At 40.1% G+C, this 25,285-nt stretch overlaps 1 protein-coding gene across 3 annotated transcripts in view; it reads left to right on the top strand.

Annotated features, from left to right (window-relative positions):
* MID1 (midline 1) overlaps positions 1-25,285 on the top strand; it is a 388,602-nt gene that overhangs the window by 299,303 nt on the left and 64,014 nt on the right. For all 3 annotated transcript variants that reach the window (XM_075539462.1, XM_075539463.1, XM_075539464.1), the window contains one exon: positions 18,270-18,365. In XM_075539462.1, coding sequence (XP_075395577.1) covers positions 18,270-18,365 — 96 coding nt within the window. The remainder of the gene's footprint in view (positions 1-18,269; positions 18,366-25,285) is intronic.

The following is a 25,285-nucleotide window of genomic DNA, read 5'->3' as shown; positions in this document are numbered from 1 at the left end:
AGCCAGAATCAAATATCCCTGGCATTTCACTCTAGAGTGGGTCCCTAAGGCCTTTTTTATAGGCCTAGGCTTTTGTTAGAACGAGGAGTGCACCTTAGGAGTTAGAGATCGAGAATAGGAGTATCAAATTCTTTAGCAGTGCTATTCCACCTGGACAAAGCACACGATTGGGGCCCCTCCAAGCAGCTCCTGACTTTGTCATAGCAGAGGCATGTCAGCCTTTCCCGGGGCATTTTTTTCACGAGTCCAAACGATGCAGCGTTGAAGTCCCTTTAGACACATTTTTAACGCTGATTTATTTTTTAAATGATTGACTTATTGTGGAGTCAATAGCTACAAAGAGTTAGTGTTTCCATTTCAGGAAACCAGTTAAGTAGCAAGACTCAGAAGACCCTTATAATTGGGGTATGTCACGATGAAGAAATGAAATCTGTGACTTAGTTTCTTTAGTTATCATTATGTAAAATAATTCTCATCACAAAGAATAATCAGATGAAAGAATACAAGACCCACAAGGTTAACATGTGCTTGCAGCAATTTGAGAGGTTACAGGAAGTGTAAATTCCTTGATTATTACCAGGCCAAGATAAGCTTGTCAATCGGGAGATAGAACATTATGAAGTCATCCTTCTGATGTAGATCCAGCAGCACAATCTAATGGTTTCACTCTTGGATTACTTGAAATGCATACAATTAGAGAGATATGGGAAGCATTTGCTATTATTGTAATAGTACAGTTTCCTACTAAATTGCTTTTATTAAATAAAAAACTGTTGCATTGGAAGAGCATATGTGTTTCTTAGTAATGCTTCACAGGTCCTTGTCCGGCCATCGAATACATCATCTCGTGCCTGTCAGCACATATAGTCTTAAGATTTATTGCACGGGCCATTGTGTAGTAGATAGCTTCTTGGCCAGAGAGCAGTTTCTCAAACTAATTTAATCAAAGTGTTTTTATAATATAGTGAATTGTGGGTTGATGTCTCAAGTATGTATTGATGTCTTCAGGACCGTATGATTTAATTCTATCCAATTTTGAAACAGAACCAAGATTTGTCTTTATGTGCTTTCTGTTATGCACAAAAAACCCTTAGTGGCATTAATATTATTCGTGTAATCTTTTATTGGTGATTGTGTTTGCGCAACCAGCTTTCTGCTGAATGTTGAGACACTGTGCGCAAAAGGAAAAAAAAGTCTTAGTCGGTGGAAAGATACAAATGATAGCTCAGAAGGAGCAACAAACCTGACAGTTACTGACCGAAAAGTGAACCAATTTGGCTGAAGTTGATCACTCATTTTGGAGGGCAGTGGTAATTAATTATAGCTGGCTTCTATTGAGGAAAGTTTAAAGCCTGCTTCACTTTTCAGGAGTTTGAATTTGATCCTTTAGGAAGGAGCAGGTCATAGAGTTTTGAGGATGGACAGGTATTTGGTTCCTAAGGATGCTATAGGTATCCAGGTGGTGTAGTGGTTGCAAAGTGGGATGCCAACTGCGTGGCCAGCAGGTCGAAACTACCAGCCGCTCTGTAGGAGAAAGCCAGAGTTTTCTACTTCCATACAGAGTTTCAGTTTTGGAAAGTCACAGAGGCTGTCTCCCCTGCCCTGTAGGATCACTAAGAGTCGGCACATTCACTTGATGACAGTTGGTTTTGTTTTGAGGGCTACTGTTCCAATGACAAACGTAGAGGCTTATAACAATACAAATGTATTCTCTCCTTGCTCGGAAGGTCAGAAGTCCATGCTCCCTCTGAAGACTCTAGAAGAGGATCGTACTTGGTCTGTCTGGTTTCTAGTGGCGGGTGGCCATCCTTGGCATTCCTTACCTTGTAGACGCATCATTCTTGTCTCTGCTTCTCTCATCATGTGCCTCTCTGTATGATTTTGTTTTTTTTTCTTGTTAAAAGAATACCAATCATTGGATTCGAGCCTGTCTTAATCCAGTTTGACCTCACTGAAACCTAAAATATTACCCTTTTTAAAAAGTCCTATTCTGACTTTCCAGGTAGACATGAATATAGGGGAGGACACTATCCAACCCAGTATAGGATGGTGTTGGTAATGCAAAATTACTGGAAATATTACTTGGTGGTCATGTCTGGGCAAAATTCAATTGTCTGGGCAAAACCTAAAGGATGAAAACCAATGCTTCACAGAGGAAGATGGTTAGAGTGACAATCTTGGGAAGAAAGTATAGATTGAAGCCAAGGATCATTTTAAAAGAAGGAGGGGGGAAAATCTTTAATATTGATTAGATAGAAAGCGTGGAGGAGAGGCAAATGGCTAAGGTTATATTAATTTTTTTAACCTGGAGTCTTCAAATATCCTATTTAAAGACCAGACCCGGGAAGAAATTTCAAAAAGATAGATGATACCGTTAAGACAAGTTGAGTTTGAAATAAGAGGGGACCATCAAAGCAAAACGTGAGTAACATCCCAGCTGTCACCGAGTCAGTCCCAACTCTTAGCCACTCTGCCCTATGTGTGGCACAGAAGAACTACTTTTCATAGGGTTTGACATGGCTGGCTTTCCAGAAGTAGATTGTCAGGCTCTTCTTCCAAGCACTTCTGGGTAAACTAGAACTGCCAACGTCTTCGTTAGCAGTTGAGTGCATTTCTTGTTTGTACCACTCAAGGTATAATAAGTTGGTCATAGGCATGGACACGAGAGACCAAAGCTTAGGTCAGAGTTGGGATCCAAGATATACCTTTGAATATTACTATGACAGAGGAGAGATTTGAAGCTGGTGGAGGATATGTATATGATATGTATGTATAAGGTGTCACTGTTTTAGCCTAATTGTTTGGAGATGGAAAGAACACGTTCTTCTAGTGGAAAACTCACTTGCAGTCAAGAGTGTGCAGTGCCAGATCCTGCCTTTTATTATAGTAAATTGGTTTGATTTGAAATGTATTCACTAGCTGGACAAATGACACTTTGTCCAAATAAGAACATGTTTGAGGATGGTGATAGTAGTAGAAAGCAAAACTCCTCTATATAACTTACTATCTCCAGTAATTAAATAATTAGCCAGCTGTCTCTGATATCCCCAGAATACCCTATTCTCAGTGATCTTCCAAGGCCACAGACATTTGGAAATGAAACGACAAGAGTCGCAGTAAAAGTCCTGAGAACAGAGTCTAATGCCTCTGATCTCAGTTTGATGTCGAGTCCAACCAGGGCAAGCGGAGCATCCTTTCTGATCATAAACAGATGAGTTTGGGTCCTTCCTTGGCGGGCTGCCTTCTTTCCCTTTCAGCGCCATTTTTTAATTGTTTTAAATGACATCTATAAGTAAATGAGAATACACTGGGGCAGCTTCACCAAGGATTTCTTATCCTCTTCTCATGCACATCCTGAACATCTGAGTTCTATCTACGTTTTGATTAGAATGCAGAATTGTCAATGGTGTCAAAGCATGGGTGATGGAGGAGCACATATTCTTCCCTGTGCCAGGGCTTTGAATCTCATTTGCCGAGTTTTCCAGCCTGCCGTGCTTCCTTTGTGACTGCTACACCACATTCTTGCTCTATGCTTCCTGTTCCCCACTGTACACCGAAAGAGCTTGGGAAAGGCCAAGACTATGGCTTGATGGTCAAGATTAAGCAATAGACCCAAAAGGTGTCCCTGAGAAAGGAAAGACACAAGTGACGTATAGACATTGGTTTCTCCCCACTTGGCTTCTTCTTTTTCTACACTTTTCTTAAGTCTAATAAAAACCTTGAGCTGAAGTTACAACATTGTAGGTAAGTGGTTTTCCACCTTGTGTGTGCATTAGCTGGCCCTGGAGATTGGTTCAAACATAGATTTCTGGGCCCTACCCCCAAAGTTCCACTTCTGGTGAAATAATGATCATTAAAATCAACAAACCAAATTTGTATGATACTATTGGTTTTGTGCAACATAAATTTGGGTTGACTAGGAGTTTGTTGGAGGCATTAGGAAAACTTGAATGACTGAACAAAGCCTTGCCTTTTATCTTCAAATTCAAAAAGGTCTCTTAATATCGCACCGGGAGCAAGCAGTGTTTCCTTTCCCTTCTAACCAAGCTGCTTTAATAACATACCTGGAAGTTCTAGGACAGATTCACAGAAATCCATACTTTAAGATACGTTTCATTCCTTCTATACTTGTTTACATCCGGCAGAGTATCATCTTTTCAGCAGTATCATGGAATCAAAAAGACCCTGCCGTTAAGTTTATTCTGCCTCCTAGTGGCCCTGAGGAGCCCTACTGGTGCTCTGATTATAGTACTTGGCTGCTAACCGACAGGTCAGGAATTCGAACCCACCAATCACTCCCAGGGGAAAAGATGAGACAATCAAGTTCCTTAACGATTTATATCTGTGGCCACCTCATGGGATCAGTTAGACTCTGTCCTGCATGGTTGCTATGAGTCAGAGTCAATGAGAAAGCAGTGGATGTAAAGTTGAGAAATGACACAGAGCAGATTGCCAGGTCTTTTCTTCTGTGGAGTTGCTTGGCGGATTTTAAGTGCCAAACTTTCGTTTACCAGCCAAGTGCTAAACCATTGTGTGTGTCACCAGACATTAAATAATATTTGATTGTGCAGAATCATTAGATCAAAGACTGTCACCTATTTTATCTTGAAATGTATTCAACACATTTCATCCAGCCAACATAAAGTACCTGCAGAGTGTGAGGGTTTGCCTTACAAAAAGACCCTGAAGGGCAAGCATCTATTGTGGAACTAATTTGACATCCAGATCTGGCCAGAAGTTTTTGATAGTATCAGTGAATAACCTTAGTTAAATAGGAAGGCCAGAACTTTTTCGTTAATGCGTAGCTGGCAATGCCATCATCTGCGTAAGAGAGGAAAGGGGATTAAGATCAAAATTATTCCATCTCTGACTGCTGGAGGAAGCAAAGCTTCAATTGATATTTACAAACAAGTATGGCATTCATCAATATCAGGGGATTTATAGACTTTAATTGTCCGGTGCTCTAAGCCTCCTCTAAGGTATTATTAAGACAAAACACAACGGTAAATAGAATTGACTGAGACTGCAGTCAGTGATTGCAAAATCCACAGTCTGCATGTGCTTACAGCCCAACACGTCTACTTAGCCATGGAAAGGACAGACTAATCCTGGAACCGTGCTGTTCTTACACTTGACCATGCCCTTGCTAGAAACCATGATCCATTGTAAGGTCATTTCTTACTCTTCTCCAGGCTGAATCTTTTGCTCCTCTGAACCAAAGTAAACATCTACCATAATTCAAATGTTGCAGTTTGTCCATTAGTTAAATGTAATCTTTTTTGAATTAAAGATAATTTGGTCATTAACAAACAAGTTCAAAAATATATTATTATTAGTCCCCGAAGACTGATATTTTAAGCATACTTCTACATTTCCATAGTAGGAAGTGGAAAACATTAGGGGATGAAGTTAAGTTGACCTTTTTAAGTGGTTTGGATGGACAGAAACAATGCTGTGTGCAAATTAATAAAAAAGTATTTAGGCTTTAATTTTTTTAAGTTGTTATTGCTAAGAATCAACACAGTAAACCATACACTAATTGGACAGTTTCTACTGACACCATGTAGTGGCACTCCTGGCTTCTTTCAGTTGTGCAACCATACTCCCCTCCTTTTCTGGGTTGTTCTTCTCCTATTTGCTTAAATTCCCTGGTCCTAAGATGCTACTCGATCCTAAATAGATAGTTCTTAAAACAACATAATTTTCAAGTCAGACCTTCATTAAAAAATATAACAAAACAAAAACCCTAGTGTAACTATACTCTTGTTTGGTTTTAAGAGAACTTCAGCTTGAAAGATGATCTCAGGACAATAGTTTCAGGGGTCACCAAAACTTCCTGACTCCAAGTCTAGAGTCCATGAGAATTTAAAAATCTGCTCTGCATTTTGCCCTCCCCCTTGGGATCAGGATTGTTCTATAGACTCTTTGATCAGATTGTTCAGTAGCTAGGCACTATCCAGTTCTCCTGGTCTCATGGCAAAGGAGGCTGTCGTTCACGAAGGCAAATAGCCACACATTCCATGTCTTCCTTCTATTCCTGATGGTCCTTTCTCTTCTGCTCCTCAGGAATGGAAACCAGTGGTTGTCCCTTCGATGGCCACTTGTAAGCTTGTGGGGTCTCAGGTGTGAAGCAACCTACTGGAAGGCAGACTAAAAGCACTAAAATTATCGACCCAATTAACTAGGACATTCTGTGTAGCTACAACCCTAGACCTTCAAACCGAGAAACCCAATTCCATAAGGTTTCTAGTTGTATAGAATCAGCCTCAGCAACCACATTTTGGGGGTCATGTTTGTAAATATATATACCACACAACTTTTGCTACTTGCATCCTGACAAGCATGTAACTTCTTGACAGTGGTTACAATAATCGGCTGGGCAACCCTCCCTCTAATCCATGCACCATTTCCATCACCATTCCTCTCCCTTTCCCCACTTTCTCCCAAACCTGGTCACCATTAATAAACGTTTGTTTATACCTGTCTTTTTATATAAGGAGGTCATAGAAATATTTGTTTCTTTGTGATCAGCTCATTACACCAAGTATAATGTCTTCCATGTCCATCCATGAAACAAGACTAAATTTTTTCCTCATAGGCTACATAGTATTCCACTGAATGCACGTGCCACATTTTGGTTACCCAGTCTTCTATTGATGTACATTTAGGTTGTTTCCACATTTGCTGTCATGAACACTGGTGTACAGTTTTCTTTTTGAGTCTCTACATTCAAGTTTTTGAGTCTCTTCCTGGGAGCGGAATTGCTGACTCGTGGTAGTTGTGTTTTTTTGTTTGCTTGTGCTTATCCCAGAACTGCCACACCGTTTTCCACAGTGACTCTATCATTTTGCATTCCCATCAGCAATGAGTACCAGTTCATTTCCTACATCTCCAACATAAGCTGTTTTGTGTTTTTAGTTTGCTCTTTTTAATCTTAGCCCTTCTCAAGAGAATGAGGTGGTATGTTATCATGGTTTTGCTTTGCATCTGTAATGGCTAAGGATGCTGAGCATCTTCCCTTGTGTTTGTTGGTCTTCTGAATGACCTCCTTGGTGAAATATTTATTCATTCTTTTGCCCATTTTATGATTGTGAGAATTGCCTTTTATTTTTAAACATTTTATTAGGGACTCATACAACTCCTACCACAATCCATACATACATCAATTTTTAAGCACATCTGTACATTCTTTGCTCTCATCATTTTCAAAGCATTTGCTCTCCACTGTTACGTTGTGAAAGTTTTACATAAGTTTGATTATTAGATTATTGTTGTATATATGGATTTTGGAGATCCTCTCCTAGTTGGTAGCTTGTCTTTTCTTTTTGGTAATTATTAAATTAATAGAATTGGCATATTATTCACATTTCATATAATTCAATAGTTTGATCATATTAAGAAGAGCTGTGCAGTCATCTCCTCCATCAATTTTAGAACATTTCTTCTGCCTCGTACTCATTGTTAGTCCCCCATGTTCCCAGGTAATTATTAATCCAGGTATGGGCTCTATAGATTTACCTATCCTATATTTCATATACAGAAGATATAAACAAAACAAAATCAAGAAACAAACAAACAAAAATAACTAACAATGACAAAATATTAAAAACCTCAATAGAAAAGAAAACAAAATATTTAAAAACTAAACTTTTAAAATGGGTCAAAAGGGAGCTCAAATAATACGCTGTTTCATTTTAACCCAAGTACTTCTGCCATCTGAGTGAGGCCTCAAGACTAGAAGGAAACAGCACACCAGCCTGTATGGTCTGAGGTGTATAAATAATAAAATTTTAATCCAGATGAGGGAATGGGATTAGGGGTTAAATCCACTACACCCAATTCGCAGAAGACTATGGATGACAGTGGAAGCCCAAGCTCATTTTGCAGGGTCCCCACGAGGATTCAACTTTGATCAGTCTGCATATGTGCATAGTTTTCCTATCAGACAAAGAGCATTAGGAAGTCGATTTGGTAATGTCTTTTAATTAACAAAAGTTTTTATATTTGTGAGGTCTATTTATTATGTCTTCTGCTGTTTGTTCTTCTGCTATAGTATTAGACACTTCAGTGTTAAAAGCTAATCCTAACAACATTTCCCCTGTTTGTTCTTCTAAAAATCTTATGGTATGCACATGTAGGTCTGTAATCTATTTTGACTTTGTTTTGCGTATGGTATGAAGCATGGGCCCTGTTTCATTTTTCTTCATGTGGAAATATAATTTTCCCAACACTATTTAATAAAGACTCTTTCCCTATCCAATGGACTTCAGCACCCTGTCAAAAATCAGTTGACCATAGAATAGTTGACCATATTTTTTCATTTAATTTTATTTCATTGGTCTCTGTGTTTATTATTGTACCAGTATTAGGCTGTTTTCATGACTATATCTAAGAAGAAGTTTTAAAAGAGGAAAGTGTGAGTCTTCCCTGTTTCTTTCTTCTTTGAACTTTAGCTATTCAGGGCCTCCTGCTATTCCATATAATGTTTAGTATTGGTAGTTCTATTTCTGTAAACAAGGCTGTTAAAGGCTGTTACAATTTTTGACAGAACTGTTTTAATAGTCCTAGTTGGGTAGTATAGATTGCTTTGGGTAGTACTGCTATCGTAGTAGTATTAAATCCTCTAATCCATAGACATGGAACATCTTTCTGTTTCAATGTGTTTTTTAAATTTTCTTTTAGCAGTGATTCTTGTTTGTAATCTTGTATCCTGCAATTTTGTGAATTTCATTTCACAAGCTGTGCACATTCTCTTGTGGACTTTTGGTGGGGATCATGTCATCTGTGAATAGAGATTATTTTACTTCTTTCCAATCTGGATACTTTTTGGTTTATTTTTTCTGTCTTTTTGTTCTGGTCAAGATTGCTAGTCCATTAATTAAGACAAGTGTCGGGAGTGCACACCCTTGTCTTTTTCCAAATTTCAAGGGGGGAAGCTCTCAGCTTTTCTGAGCTAGGTATAATGTTGGCTGTCGGAACTTCATATATGCCCCGAATCATATTGAAGAATTTCCCTTCTATCCCAATCTTCTTTAGCATTTCATCAAGAGAGAGTGTTGAATCTTGTCAAATGCTTTGTTCTGGATACATAGATGATCATGTGGGTAGCTTCCTTTTTCTTATTGTATGGTGTATTGGGTCAATTCATTCTCTAATGTGGAACCATCCCTGCATTTCTGGAATAAACTCTGCTTGGATGTTGTGTATCACCCTTTTAGTATGCTTTTGTTGAGGAATTTTACATCGATATTCAGAAGAGATATTGATGTGTACTTTTTTATTATGGTACTTTTGTCTACTTTGGATATCAGGGTTATGTTTACTTCATATAAATCAATGAGGATATTCCTCCATTCTCTGTCATTTGCAAGAGTTTAAATACTATCGTGTCATTTATTCTCAATGTTTGCTAGAAGCCATTCGGTTCCGGACATTTTTTTATTGGAAGGATTTTGGTCACTGATTCAATCTCTTCACTTGCTATGAATCTACTGAGACTTTCCATTTCTTCTTTAATCCGCTTAGGTAAATTGTGTTTCTAAGTATTTGTCCATTTCCTTTTGGTTATTCAGTTTGTTGGTGTATAGCTGTCCTTCATAATGTCATAATACCTTTTATTTATATTGGGTCCGTTTTAATGTCCCTTCTTTCATTTTTTACTTCAGTTATTCACATCTTTTATTTCCTCTCTAAGTCTAGCTAAGGGTTTGCTAATTTTATTGACCTTTTAAAATAACCAATCTCTGGGTTTGTAGATTTTCTCGGTTGTTAATCTGTTTTCAATTTTATTTCTTTCTCTGACCTCTTATTTATTTTCTTCTGGCAGATTTAGACTTGGCTCACTCTTCTCTAAATGCAACACCCTTAAGACATTTTATGTACTGTTTTGTATTTTCGAGATGCAGCACTTTTTGTATTAGGAGCTAGAGAGTGAGTATATTAACCTTTGTGGATTTAGCTCCTTAACTCTGCTGGTTCAGCAGCAAAGGCATAGGGGTGGCTTGGTTCCAATAATACTTTCCAGCTACAAAAATTTGAATTTCATGTGGTTTTTATGTGTCACAAAATTTTATTCTTTTGCTTTGTTTTCAACCATTTATCATAGAAAAACAAGTCTTAGTTGATGAGATGTACAATAAACAAGCAATAGATACAAGAAACAGGCTGTACCAAACAAAATAAAACAAAAACAAGTAATTTGGTATGTGGGCTGTAGTTTTGCTAATCCCTGGTTTAAGAGATTAAACATTTTCCCAACTTAAAAACTTTCATATGAGCAAAAGTAATTAACCCAACTATTGTTCATCTGTTTTCCAGCTTTCTTAAAGTCTTTTCATCGTGCAGTTTGGATTGACAGGTCTCATGTCTGTTGTTAAGCCCATGGAATATGCTCAGAGTACTATGTGGAGAACAATTCTGAAGCTCAACAGAGCCAAATAAGCAGAGAGGGCAGAAGGAAAGCTCCCCAATTGGACTGTGTGACTCCTATACCTATGTACGAAATGCTGCCTGCATGTTCCCTTGAAGAACTATAAGCGGTCCCTTTGAAACTGCTCGCTCCAGGCACAAATTTTGCAATAGAGATCATGAGTTATAAGTCAGAGACTATCTAAGATGCCCGGTGGCCCTGCTTGCTGCACTTCACACTGAGTTGCAAAACTAAGGAACGTACTGATTGGTCAGTTGCTCACCTCTCCTTATTATAGAGAGAAATTGGGGACAAGGGTGGTGAGTGAACATTGCCATCTCTAATACATGAAAATAAGTAGTGGTGGTTAGATCATTAAATTATATAATATAAAGTTATAACTAAATGAATATAACCAGACAAAGGTATTTATTTTTTCCACTAAAATTTGCCCATCTCGACCATAAACAGTATTTTCAGATTGTTCTCCGTATGTTATTGACTATCAGATTAAAATAATAAACACTCAGCTCCTGATGGTGGAATTTATAAATATATAGAGCCGATTCTGTGGTGTTAATATAGAAATTTCAAATAAAACCTGACAAGGTAAATATGCTATCACATATCAAAATTGCTTAAATTGTAGTCCATGGAACACTAGACTTAAATGTGTATGCAGATTGTGTTTTATTAGGTCTTTGAAGTTTGCTTGGCAGCTTGTCTTGCCAGAGCATTTGGAAATGGTAACAATCATAACCAATGAAAAAGGGCATTAAAAAACCCCCGATATAAATCACACGTATTTGTGGTCTGTCGTGAGTCAAATCTGAAGATAGCCTTAAATTCCTGCAATGTAATTAAAACATCTTAAGAGTTGAAGTATATGTAAAGAATGTATGCTTTTATGCAGGTGGCATGTGTTAATATGGCTGTGTTTTCATATTAAGGGCTGTAATTAAAGTTTCTTAGAAGAAAATATACGGGTTGTGGCACTCAACATGTTCATATCCTGATCGCGCTGGAGTGGCGGTGTTGGGTGTCAGGGCTCCGAACATGGTTCCTGAATGTCGCTCTGAATATTGTGGACTGAAACAAACCAGATCTCTGTTTGCCTTGAAAGGTATCCAGACCTAATATTATACTTTAAAGACATTCTGAAGCCTTGACTTAGAAGTAAGAGCAAACATTCTTTAAGGCCTGGGCAAGTCCAAAAGGAATTACTCAACTCTCCTATTTCAGCCATCCGTTTTAATAGTAGTGCTCAATGACAAGTTGTTAATTCCCTGCAACCTGACTCTTAGGTACAGGTCTCCAAAGGCTAAAATTAAGGGTATTTGTCTACTTACCTTGCTATTTGGTTTGGTATCCGAGTATGGAGAAGCACAAAGCTCATCTGTTAGCTTGGATTTCTGATTCTCAGCTGGTGTGTGCATCCATGTTGACAGCTCATGGCGGTCCTTCCCTGGATATTTAAATGGTGAGCTTGTGTCCCACTAAACTTCCACCCAGTGCAGGCAGTGGATCATGGCTACATGAGAATGCATTTAAATTTTATGAATCAAAATTGTGAGGGGAAAATCATTAATTTTAGCCTAAAATATACAGAGAAGTCTCAATTTTATACAGCATGTATTTTACAATTTTGTCCTTCATACATATGCCTTAGTACCCAATTTTTTTCTTAATATCAAGAAATGAATCCTGCCCACTTTCATTGCTACTCCTGAAAAGCATGCTCTTGGAGCATTTTTAGTCTTCTTCTGTCGTGGTGGAAGGGCAGGGTACCAAATTCCATCAAATAGTAACACATTTAATAAACACGTATCCTCACCAACAAAGACCATGGCCATGACCTCCCCTATCCCTGAACAAGAGCACTGTGCACAAACTCTCCAGGGAAAGAGCTACCAAATTCCTTCCTTCTCCTTTCAAACAAACTAACTAACTATGTTAGTCTGGGATGAGTAGAGAAACAAATTCAGGGAGACTTCTGTGTATAAGAAAGAGCTTTATATCAAAGGGTAATTGTATATTAAGAAAATATCTCAGCCCAGTCCAGATCAAGTCCATAAGTCCGATATTAGCCCATATGCCCAATATCCATCCGTAAATTCCTCTTCAGACTCATGTAACACGATCGTGCAATGATGTCAACTGCAGGAAAATCACAGGTCAGTGGGTGGGAAGTCTTGTGGACCAGTGGCAGTGGAAGCATCTCAGCACTAGCAGCGGTCGCTATGTGGTACCTCCAGTTCTAGGGCTCTAGCGTAGCTCCATGTGTCTTGTCACTAGGAAGAGGAAGCACAGAGTGTGTAGCTGGCCTCCAGTCTGCTATTTTTCTCCTTAGCGCCTCAAAATGAAGCCATCAAGCTGAGACCTGATTGACAGACTAGACTCCACCCCTTTGCAAGTTGACAGGAGATTATATAACTACCACACCAACTAACTAACAGCCATTGAGGTGATACTGACTCAATGCAGTCCTATAGGATAGGGTAGAGTTGCCCTGTGAGTTTCTGAGGCTGCAACTCTCTATGGACGTAGAAAACCCCAGCTTTCTCCTTCCTTCTCCTTGGGACTCTGAATATTTTCCCCTAAAGTAGTAGCAATGTGTCTTCAGTTTTCAATATAATCTGAGTAGATTTGTCAATAACAATGACTAGAATATAATACTAAATATGAAGGGACTTTGAAAAGTTCATGGGAAAATCGCATTGAAAAAATAATGGGATTTTTGAAACCCCTTTATTCAGTAACCTATGTTTATACAGTTTTGTTCAATAGTGTTGTAGTTGCCGTCCCCGTGGTCTGATAGCCTTCTGTAGCATTCCTTGAGAATATTTCTAAACTATAAGACCCTCTTCTTGGGTTCAGACTCAAGTCTCCCTATGGGAAAAAACTGGAAAGCATAGAAAACCTTGGTATTTTTGTTTTTGTTTGTCCTGGGACAAAACATATGTGTATGTATTTGCTATGTTGTGCAACTGTCAGCACTGTGCATTTTGGATTGTGTTTTATCACTCTGAACAGGGACCTTAGTTCGCCTTTAGCAATGACTCCCATTTTCCCTCCTACCAGTTCCTGTAACCAATAATAAACTCGAGTCTTCAAGCATTTACCTATTTAAATATTCAATACAAGTGCAATCACATAAATATTCTTTTGTGTCTGACTTATTTCACTCCACATGTTTTCTAGGTTTATCAATGTTACTTGATAAACAATTTTATCAATGTTACTTAGCGTGTATCAGGACTTCTTTTCTCTTCATGGCTGAATACGATTTCATTTTATTCATTCTTATGCAGCGGTAGCATTAGTTGAGTTGTCTCTACCTTTGCCTGTTGGGAATAATGTCTGTGTCATATGGTGATTCTGGGTTGAACCCTTTGATGACCCACCAAACTTCTTTGCACAGCAGTGGCAGGAATTTACAATCCCACCAACAATGGATGAGGCTTCCCTATTCTCCATATCCTCACCAAAATTTCTGTTTTTCTGATCATTGCCCTCCTCGTGGGTATCTCATTATAGTTTCACTTTGCATTCTTCCTCATGACTTTGAGCATCTTTACATGCGCTTGTTGTCCATTTGTATATCTTTTAGTGGTTACGTGGTGACTGCAGAATCAGTGGTTCAAAAACACCAGGTGTGCTGTGGGAGAAAAATGAGACGTATTCCTCCTGTAAAGAATTAGAGCCTTGGAAATCCACAGAGACAATTATACCTGTCCTATAGGGCCATTAAAGGTCTGAATTGGCTTGATGGCTGTGAGTGAGTTTGGAGAAACATCTGTTTAAATAGAAGGGATTTTTTTTCTTTTTTTTTTTGTGAGTGAGTGTGAGAGAGAGTGAGAGAGTGAGTGGATGTGAGAGAGAATGAGTGAGTGAGACAGTGAGAGAGTGAGTGAGTGATTGAATTAGTGAGAGAGAGAGTGAGTGGGTGGGTGAGTGAGAGAGTGAGTGAATTAGTCGAAGGGTTTTTTTTGAATCCCCAGGTAATGCAAACCAACAAAAGGTTGATGGTTCTAGTTCACCCAAAGACATCTTGGAAGAAATATTTGGCCATCTGTTTCTGAGAAATAAGTCACTGAAAAGTTTAAGGAGCACAGTTCTACTTTGAAAGACATGGGTGGGGGAGTCACCATTAAATTAACTAACTTGTTACAAGTTTCACTACAGAAGGGTTGTTCCAATGAATATTCTGTTTTCCCTGCTAAATGTTCTCAGTCACCACTTGCAAGTTTCTCCTGAAAAGGCAGACCTCTGAGGGTTCAGTGGTTAAGCACTTGATTATGAACAGAACGATCTGCATTTTTGAACCTACAAGTTCCTTAGGAGAAAGAGAAGTTAGTCTGCTCCACTAAAGATTAGAGCTTTGGGGAAGCCCCATGGGGCAGGTCTGCTCTGAATAGGAATTGACATAACGGCATGGGATTTGAATGGGAAGGTCCTCAGCAGTTAGGAGTATGCAGTAGGTACCCCGCACAAATTGATTTCCTACTATGCAGATGCATTCCAGGCAGAGAGGAGAGCCTGTGCGCAGGCGCAAGAATATTAAAAATGTTTGGCTCCACCCAGGGCCTGGCTCCAAAGAGTAGGAGTGGAACTGTAGAGTAAGCAGGCATGGAAGCATGTTTACCTATTCCAACGAGAGCCCAGGAGGGCTTCCTACATGAGAGAGTATCTAATGTTAACAGTTGCACTCAGTGATAGTTAGGGTCCCTGTGGACCACCACTGCTATCCATTTCCAGATGTGTTTTAGCACCCTAAATAGAAAACACGGTGCCTCTTCAACAAGATCTACCCATCTCTCCTCCCCCCATGTATTGAAGTCTAAAGTTGAAGTCAGCAGCTGACATGGAAATTCTGACAATGAGCACCAATTGGAGGGAGAATTGAACAAACTGGATTTCATGTTTTCAGGCAATGCAAACTTGGGGGAAATCTATTTGTGTAGCTGTGTGCCCTTAAATTGAAAATCTATGGGAAGAAATCATCTATGAAGTGTATGGGTGTGTTTCTAATTTGGTGATGGTTGATTTGCTTGTTACAAATTAAACTTTTATCAGTTGGGCCTCAACACTTGAAAAACAAGTTCTTTATGGGACTTAAACACTAACTGAACGTACCAGGTGCCAGGTGCTGTTTCAAGAGCTTGCACCTCTCTCCCCTCTAATCACCATGGCGGCCCGGTGGGGAAACTGAGGTACAGAATAACTAAACACTTGTGGCAGGTCTCAGAGCTTGGATTTGAATCCATGCACACTGGCACCACGTTGTATGTGTTTAACCGGAATGCGCCTCAAATGAAATCATTACATTTTGTACAACTCAAGTGTATGTGTGTATAAGAAAGAGGTTTATATACAAGAGCAGTTGAATATTGAGAAACTGTCTCAGCCCAGTCCAGATCACACTACCTTTCCCCATTATTTTCCTGTACACCCTGGGAGTGCTATATGTAAAAAATATTATCTCTATATGTCACAATTCTGTTTACTTTCCTTCAGATTCTTGCTAGCTCTGCCAAGCTAAGCTTTCCAGTCCCAAGACCATTCCTCTCGCAGTCTGGTGTAGGAAGGGTTCTTTCTGACTGTGGGGCTATGTACAGGTGTGCATCCACGTGTGGCAGCAACTCAGGAGGCGAGGGCTCCTTGTCCATGCTCTGGGATCAAACGCCATTTCCCATCTTTTCCGGAATGGAAGCCAAGCACAGAACTGTCCTGGAAGGCAGCAGGGACACTGAGTAGACCGGGATCTGTGCCTCTGTGGGTGTCTTGTTGGCGGGGCCTCTTCAGCAAAACAGCTCCTAGGTCTAACCCCAGGGTGTAGACTTAGTTCTCCGGCCTATGGCAACTTCTAAACCCCTGCACTAGGAACGCAGTTCACATGAGATGATATCTCCAGTAAAAATTACAAAACAAGACAAAGTCCAGAGCCCTGGGAAATGGTTAGCAAACACAGTTCTCCAAAGAACTTAAAAGTCATTAGCATGGCTGGTCCTTTGGAAGTTCCGGAGGAGGGAATTGCATCCTAGGTATAGGAAGAGGAAGTAATTTTAAAAGAACTGGGAGGTGTAATTTTCTTTGTTGTTGTTGTTTTTAAACCTATTGCAAAAGAAAAGCAAAACCATTGAAAGCAATAAGATGAATAGCAGACTAATAATTATAATATCTTTAAGAAGAACCAAAAAGATTTCTGTTTCTAACATAGGCGTTTCAAGCATTAGCTAAACATTTCCTTAATATAGCTTTCTAGATCTGAAATTTAGGAAAGTAGCAGCAGTGACATTTTCCATTAAAAAAGTACTGCATCACACATGATTATCACCATTATGAAATTGTTAGTTTTCAAAATCGTGCTCATTTTTCATTCTTTGTCAAATGCCTTTTATAAACCTTTGCTCCATTTTCTTTTCTCTTAAATCTCTTTCTGCCCCATGTCTTTACTGTACTTGTGGCAGTGTCTACATACTAAGACACACATAGTCTCCTCAATCGCAGGCTCTCGGCCATCTCCTCTGATGCTGGCGTATGGCACTGTTCTCATTCCTGCCCCTGGATTACTCTTTCCAACCCTCACCTCCACCTCTTCCCGAGAAATCCCCATTCTTGCCCACAAAAAAATTCCACTACATTCTTCCAGCCTCCATTGAAAGATTGTCTTCTCAGAAAACTTTCAATCAGCAGCCAGCCTTCTCCCCATCCTGTTGTTTACAACATCCCCATCCTGGTTAAGCAATCGGATACAAACTGCAAGGTTGGCGCTTTGAACCAACCAATTACTCCTTGGGAAAATATATGGCAGTTTGCTTCTGTACAGATGACAGCCTTGGGACAGTTCTCCTCGGCCCTGTAGGATCACTAGCAGTTGGAGTTATCTTCTGCCAACTTTTTTAGCCATTTTCTTATGGACCTGGGCTAGATCATTTTATGTTTGCTGTCCCAGCATCATCTTTCAGAGTCTGGCATATTGGAGTAGCTTGGAACAAATAAATAAGCCACTGCCGGTGACTTGATTGTAGCTCCTAGCAGTGCTATAGAACTGCTCCTTGGGGCCACAGAGGACAAAGCAATGAGAAATTGGTCCCAGTCTTATGCAGAAGAACGCGGGATGGTTGTGGCTCAAAAGAAAGATGACGTAGGGTATCCCAGCAAACTGTACATGGGCTCCTCTGAGGAAAGAGGGAGTCATTCTAGCTTCTTTAGCAGGATAGGGACATGGTCAATGTCATATTCAAAGAAATAAGATCTGGCATGACAGGCAAAGACTGGAAGCACACACAATACTGTGGCTAAGTAAACATGAGTGATGATGGTGTCTCATAATCGACCCAATTGTCAGTACAAGCTGAGCCTCTCAAACCTGCCTTCTAGGGAGTCACCTCAGCTTGCCCTTAAGATGGAGAAATCCTAAAAATCCAATCCTAGTTGATTTGATGTGGCAATGAGTATAGTCGCTATATTGTTGCCATATCTGATTCAGTCAGGGAATATGGCTATCGAGTCATGGCCTTGTCCCCGAGCCCTTGTCCTAGAAGTAACCTATAACTAATTGTTTGGCTAAATATCCCTGAGTTAGTGCAAGAATCAGGAACAAAATAAAATGAAATGGGAATATGAATACTTCTGTTGATTCTGTTAAACGCGGCTTTTCAGAATCCAGTTGAAATATGGACATATTTGAAATCATATCGTTTGCACAGGGGGGTTCTAGAGAATAGACCGGTTTTCGCTGAGCATGGGTGATGTTGTGTGTGCTACAGTATTCTAATAATATATCAAATAATATATGCAAGGTAAAAAACTCTAATAATATATTCAAAATAATGTCTTTCCTCCCCTTTTTGAACAGCAAAACTTGGAGAGTAACCTCACCAACCTTATCAAGAGGAACACGGAACTGGAAACTCTGTTGGCCAAACTCATCCAAACCTGCCAGCACGTTGAGGTAAGGAGCCAGTGCTATAGCTTTTCTACTCACTCACCACCCCATCCCCACTTATTATATTCTCAAAATGGAAATCTGTTTTCAAATTTTATTTAAAAATGTGTTGTGGTAAATCTGTGTAACCATTCTGCCATTTGTGAGAGGGCAGGGCAAGCTTTTGGGTGATTTAATAAGCAGTTTCAGTTGTTGATGATAAAAATGATGATCTGAAATGTAAACCACCACCCCCGCGGTAGTAAAAGGATTTTTACGGAGGGGCGGCAGAGGATTTAGCATGGTGAGCAATCATCTGAACGTGAAGAACTCATAATTTTATGTGCTCTAGCAGAACAGCATGTTTCAAAGAAGTAAACAACTTTAAGGGGAGGTAATGAAAATTTTATCTTGAATGAACAAAACTACTGACTACATTTTGACCATTTTATGAGGCAGCAAACATTCTTTTCTCTTTTCCTCAAACTCATTACTTTCTAGGCAATTCGTGACTCAGAGAACCCTATAGGACAGAGTAGAACTGTCCCTGTGGGTTCTTTATGGGAGTAGAGAATATTTTCTTTCTCCCTCAGCTCCGTGGGTGGATTCTGACCACAAACCTTGACATTTGCGGCCCAATTTGTCACCATGACGCCACCAGGGCTCCCTTTTTCTCCCTCCTGCGAGTTCCCTAAATGAGTGCCCAACACACTCTCCCCCAGGTAGAAAAAGAATCACCGTGGTTCAACTGTGTAAAATGTGCCAGTGTTAGCCATTTGTAAGTGTGTAGGCAGTGACGCCCGTTGCCTTCGCTTTGTTGTGCAATCTTCATCGCCACTATCCATTTCCAAACAGTTTCGATCCCCTCAACCGAAAGCGCAGCTATCCCGTGTGCAGTAGCTTCCATTTCCCACCTTCCCCACTCCCGGATCACCCAGCGCTTAATACATGTTGGTACCTTAGTACTTTTCTATTCCAGCTATTTCACGGAGGTGAAACCATAAATTATGTGTCCTTCTCAGTCTGACTGATTTGCCACGGCATAAGGTTTTCAGTGACCCTCCAGGTTGTGGCAGTTGGTAGAACTTGGTTTCTTTGTGGCTGAAGATCATCCCTTCGATGGACAGACGACACCGTGCTTATCCATTATCTGTGGATGGGCACATGGGTTCTTTCCACTGGTTGACTGTTGGGCAAAGCGCTCCAAGGACCAGGAGGAGGATGCTCCTGTCTGTGCAGTCTGGCCACTTGCTTTCAGGTCTCTTGGGTATTACTTAGGAGTGGAATGGCGGAATCTTATGCTAATTCTGGGCTTTGCCTGTAGAGGAACCATCCAACTGATTTCTATAGCGTCCGTACCATGTTGTATTTACAGCAGCAGTGAATGAAGGTTCACATTTCTCTACGTCCTCGTCAACACTTGTTATTTTCTGTTGTCTGGTGATAGCCATTCTAGCCGAGGTGAAGTGCAATCTCATCATGGTTTTGTCATTTACAAAATAAGAATCTTTCTTGAAGTTAATTTTTTATTGCCGAAGCTAAATATGTAAGATGGATTCAAGTGGAAGTAACTAGACCCTCAAAGAATCTGCCCACATCCTTTACCCTGTCCTTCCCCCACTTCCATGAAAGCTGTCCCCATTCCAGGGTTACACAGCACTCTGGATATCCTTGATTGTAGTCACCCTCACAAGAGCAACGAACAAAGCACTATTTAAAAGCTATATTGTCAATGCCTCTCAGTTATCCTAATCTGTTTCCACAAAATCGGCCACAGTTCCTACAATACTGAACTCTTTAGTAACTACTCAACGTCTATGGAAAACGAAATTAGGATTACTTTCTCAGTGTGATAGTCACAGGTCGCTATCATCTTTTCCTGTCCATTCTCCATTCCATGCACTCAAATGAAATGACTGCCAAAGCACTCTCATTTCAAGTCTTCCAATCTGCAACCAACTGACTTTTGCCCGATAGACCCCATCCTGCCTGCTCCAGGTCTACTTGTCTGAGCCCCTCCCATCTCAAACCTTTACCTCTGAATCTTTCTTTGCTTTCGCTGAATCCCATACCATTCTAGTGATATCCTTCTTATGGCTTAGATCATAATTTCATGCACCTTTTCCATTTTTGAACTAGTTTGTGTAGTCTTTTAGAATGGAAACAAGACCTTAGGCATCATTGTATCCACAGGTGATGGTGCCGGAGTTTGCACGCCGTGCAAGCTCGGGGACTTTGTTTTGAACACATGTGTATGATGACTGTTCAACTGGCCTATGGGAATATTTATTGGAATGTTTGCAAGTTTTGCCCCAAGTCTATCTAAGGTTTGAAAAGGAAGTCATTGTGAGTGTACATTTTAAATGTTTGCTAGCAACTCTGTTGCATAATAGCAATTTTCCTGGAATTCTATTATAAATAATAACAACAATTAGTTCTTACATCCTGGTCCTCCTTGATACTCTTCCTCATAAAGGAAACACAGAGAAGATATGGGTGCAATAACAAAGTGTGGTGAAGAAATTAGATGGTGCCTCCCTATATCACATAGAATAGTGTCTGGGGTCTTTAGGACTTGTTTCCAAACAGGTAGCCATCTAAGTGAGACATCAACTAAGTTCACATGGAAGAAAGACACCAACATCTGTGATCCAAGGATTGCAAAATATATACTCCAAATCCTAAGGAGGGAATAGTATTAGAGTTTAAAAAGTGAGATTATGGTTTGCAGAAGGCTATGGATGACAGCTGAACCCGAAAATACATTTGCAGGATCTACACAGGGAATAAGCCTCCTCTGGTGACTTTCGCTAACCCTAATTGAGAGTACTGGAGAGACGACTGTTGTAGATTAAAATGCTAAAGATGATGGAAATGCTTCAAACCTCGTTACTTGCTCTCCCCTCTGCTACACCTTGGACTCGATCTGGTTTTTAACATTTTCTCTGTGTTGCTTGTTTTCATAGCTTTGTTGTATTTTGTCATTATGGGTGGTGTTCTTGAATCTTTGTAGACATGCTTTTCTGGTTTTCAGTCTATGAAACACAGGATAGATACATTTATAGAAACAACAACTAGAAGAAGAGTTGTTGGGGAGTATGATGGGGGAAGGAGGGGTACGGGGGCACCGATACATCAGGGAGTTCAAGAAGGGAGTCAGCCAAGGTTTTAAAATGGATTTGGGTAGTAATTGCACAACACTGCTTGATGGATTGAACCACGGAGTGGTGTGATGTCTGCATTAGCTCCTAACACATCAGCTTGAAAAAATAAACATTTATCACCTCCTGTGTGCCTAGAACCATGTCCCTAGATGTCCACTATTGGAAACACAAAGTATAACCGCATAAAATAATGTTGAAAACAACATATACACACATGCTACAATTAGAAAATAATAGAGCAGCCCGTCATGTGCCACATTAATATGATCTTGCATCTATTTGATTCTGTGATGCATTATTCACAACTATTGTCTTTGAAATTGAGCTGCTTCTGAAAATGATTAGTGTTAGATAGGGTAATTGGCAGAAGGTTTCCCCCCTTTCCTCCTGGCACACAAAATAAAGATGAGGTTCACCGATGCCAGTTCCTCAGATTGGATGGATTATGGGGGGAGGGAAGTGAGGATGAAAGAGAAGGAAAAGAGCCCCATTTGCCTGAGGCCTTCTGAAGGAGTCCGAACCTGCATCCGATCCTACACATTTGCCCACAGCTCCCCGTGAAAGTGCCCCAGGCATGGGGTCACAGCACGTTTATTAGCACAATTGTGTTTCCCAGTGCTCCGTTCGTCAGCACAATAAGTGGCCAAATGTTTTCAGATTGTGAGAAACATTGCGAGTATTCAAACACAGGTGCTTGGATGAAAGCTCAAAGTACCTTTCCCGCCTACACTTTCAGTGACAAAAGTTCACTTTGGGATTGGAAATGTAAAATTGGTCAGTGAAAGGAAATATAAGCGTTGGCAATGATTTTTTAAACTCCAAATTAGTTATAACTTCTCCTATTGGAATTAGGATGAGGGGATTGTGTGTTCTCCCTTCCCACACTTCAATCCTCCACCATTTGGGGCGCTGATGAGAGACGGAAGGAAAGACACACAAAAGAAAAGGAGAGGCAGATTGCAGCGTCATGTGGGTGAGAGCCGTCCAGCAAACTTATGGGTCCATGCCACAGCTGCCCTTATTTCTAGAAAGGTCATGATTGTCAAGTTGGAACCAGTCTCTTCATCATGTTGGAATCTAGGCAAGTGGACAGGGTACGGTGACAGCTATGGCATGTTGCAGAGCTCAGCTCAGTCCAGTCCCCGGCCTAAAACTGGCTTCACTTGTAGCAATGGTCTCTCCAGGGAACTGTGTGAGCCTACATGATTGAACACCATTGTAAATATAGTGAGCAAGCATCATGTTTTCATTATTACAGAGTAAAGTGAATGCCTAATGTAGGAATACAAGGATGAACAAAATAGAATGATCCATGTGCTATATTTTGTTTTTATGATGTGATGGCATTTAGTGTTTACGAAAATAGAAGGAATTATTTCTCGTCGGTTAAAAAATTACTTCTTTCATAGGACAGTCTTATAAATGCTTTATGGCTTTGGTGATTATTTCATTCTATTTCAGCTAGTTACTTCTTAAAGCATCAGTGTCTGCTTTCCATTATGGCCTGTAGTAGTGATTTCAGAGCTTCCTTGCTCTTAATGCAATGTTAATATAGCTTGCCCTTATAAAATGGCATTCCTCCTAATATGATACGAAATGATATTCTGTGGTGTTGAGTAATTCCAAATTCCAGACAATTGTTTCCATCAAGAAAATTACAGACAACCTTTTTTTATTTCAAGGGATTCTATATTATTGTAGTTGCTAGCCAGGCTTTTAAAATAAAGCTATCACTTCATTGATTATCACAGAGTTCCAATAGATGTCCATGGCAATAGAAGTTATCCCTGACAGAGTAAGGGATATTCATTCCTTCTCTCTTGTCTCTCTTTAAATCCTTTGGAATGCAAAGAAATGCTTGTGGGTGGGTAAGTTTTTTATTTATCCCAGACAGATGTTGAACAACATGAGTTATGATTAGAAAAATAAAATGTTACTACTAGCAGAAACTGTGTTTGCATTATCCCCTTAATTATAATTATTACTATTTTTAAATATGATTTTGAAAAAGGTGAACACCATCCTCACAAATACCTAAATCTACATAGAGGAGTTATTGAACTCACTAATGAAGGAGCCAGCACAATGCTAAAGCAGAGTCAAAGGAGGATATTAGAAATGGATACATACATTTGTGTATATGTGTAGTGGAATCTTTGGAGGGGCAGAATGTTCAAATACAATAGCTCATTTGGATACCACGCTGGTTAATTGTATTTCTTCTGGGTACAGGTGGAAGTTTTGTCTGTGAGCGAGCACTTCAGTTTCTTACAGCATCGCTCTAATCTGCCAATTCTACCACGTGTCGAGCCTCCTCTGAGTGCGGGGTGCTCAGTACTGGGCACACCGGTACCTTGATCACGTGAAGATGACAAAAGAGCGACTGGTAACACCTTATGAAGCAGAACGCTAATTACCAAAAGAGAGGAGTAGCTAATATTCTTCAAACTTGAAGAGCTAGGGAAAAAATTACTCCTAATTGCGAGAGGAAGCACAGCCCTGGGCCTGCCTACAGGAGCAGGTAACATTTGAGTAGATCATGTTAAGGGGAAATATTGCTTGCAGGACAAAGGCACGTGGATGGAAAATCAAGAAGGGTATATACGCAAAGCAAGTGGTTCATTTGGTAAGAAATGGACAGTGTTTGAGGGGCTCGGAGGAGATGGCTTTGGAAAGTTGGAGAGTTGGGTGGGCATACTGCACCTGAGGGTGAACTTCACTGGAATTTGAAGGTTCAGGGAGGATCCCAGAAACATAGAGACCCACGTAGTGTCCACAGTTACAATTACAATTGGTGTCCTTAACTTTTTTTCAGCTACTTAGGATATAATGGTGTGTGCGTGTGTGCGCGTGCGTGTGTGCAGCACGCATATCTTGGTGTAAAACAATGAAAACTCCAAGGGTCAATTTCACAGCACGAGTGAACTCGAAAAGAAGCGGCGGAATTTGTTAGGAAGTGGCATGCTATTCTTTAACATCAGTGCAATGGGAAAATATTTCCTCCCCCACATCCTCGGTTCCTAGACTGTATTTCTTCCCTTGCCTCTTCCTGTGGGTATCCTTGTGTTAGGATTGGCATATTCTTCTGGAGAAGAATTCCCACGGCAAGGGGACCTTAACAATTCACAGCACACAGACCACTCGTATTGTTATGAATTAAATCAATGTAGGCCTCCCCGGGAGGAAATGCCACATTCTCCTAAGCCTGTACCTCCTTCCAGGATTCCCCTCTGCTTTTCTTTATAATGGATAAGTGTGTTGCTGTTTCTTAAATAACTTTTCCTAAGTGAGCAAATAGTACGGCCTTTTGTTAGTCAGTCCCAAGTCATTTCAACCTGGAAAAGAAAGTCTGATACTCAGAAGATGGGACCTTGGAAGAGACCCTTCAAACCGATGCCCAGGCCATTGTTGGTGCAAAGAGGGAATTGGGGTTCTAAAAGCTTGAGCCAGGGTTTAGTCCTTTGTTCGACTTCTCTTTAGTCGCAGCTTGCAATAGAAACACCCTCAGTGTGAGGATACACTTAATCACATCTGAAGAGAAGGACAAGGCTATGAACGGTGAGAGATAATTAGGTCAACTGTAGGCATTCCTGAACAAGTCTGAGCAAGTGTTCTTTTCGCCTGCCCCATTTTTATTATAAAAGCAGAAGAGCCATCTTCTTATGCCAAGCAAATACTGAAAATAACTGATGTTCATTCTCCACACATTCTGGGAAATCAAGTTCTCTTTGCTTGTCTCAGATACCATGCCATGTTCCCTTGGGTACCGTGTGGCTTCTGTTA

Source organism: Tenrec ecaudatus, chromosome X, assembly GCF_050624435.1.
Source record: "Tenrec ecaudatus isolate mTenEca1 chromosome X, mTenEca1.hap1, whole genome shotgun sequence".
NCBI lineage: Eukaryota > Metazoa > Chordata > Mammalia > Afrosoricida > Tenrecidae > Tenrec > Tenrec ecaudatus.
This window is presented reverse-complemented; position numbering and strand designations above follow the sequence as displayed.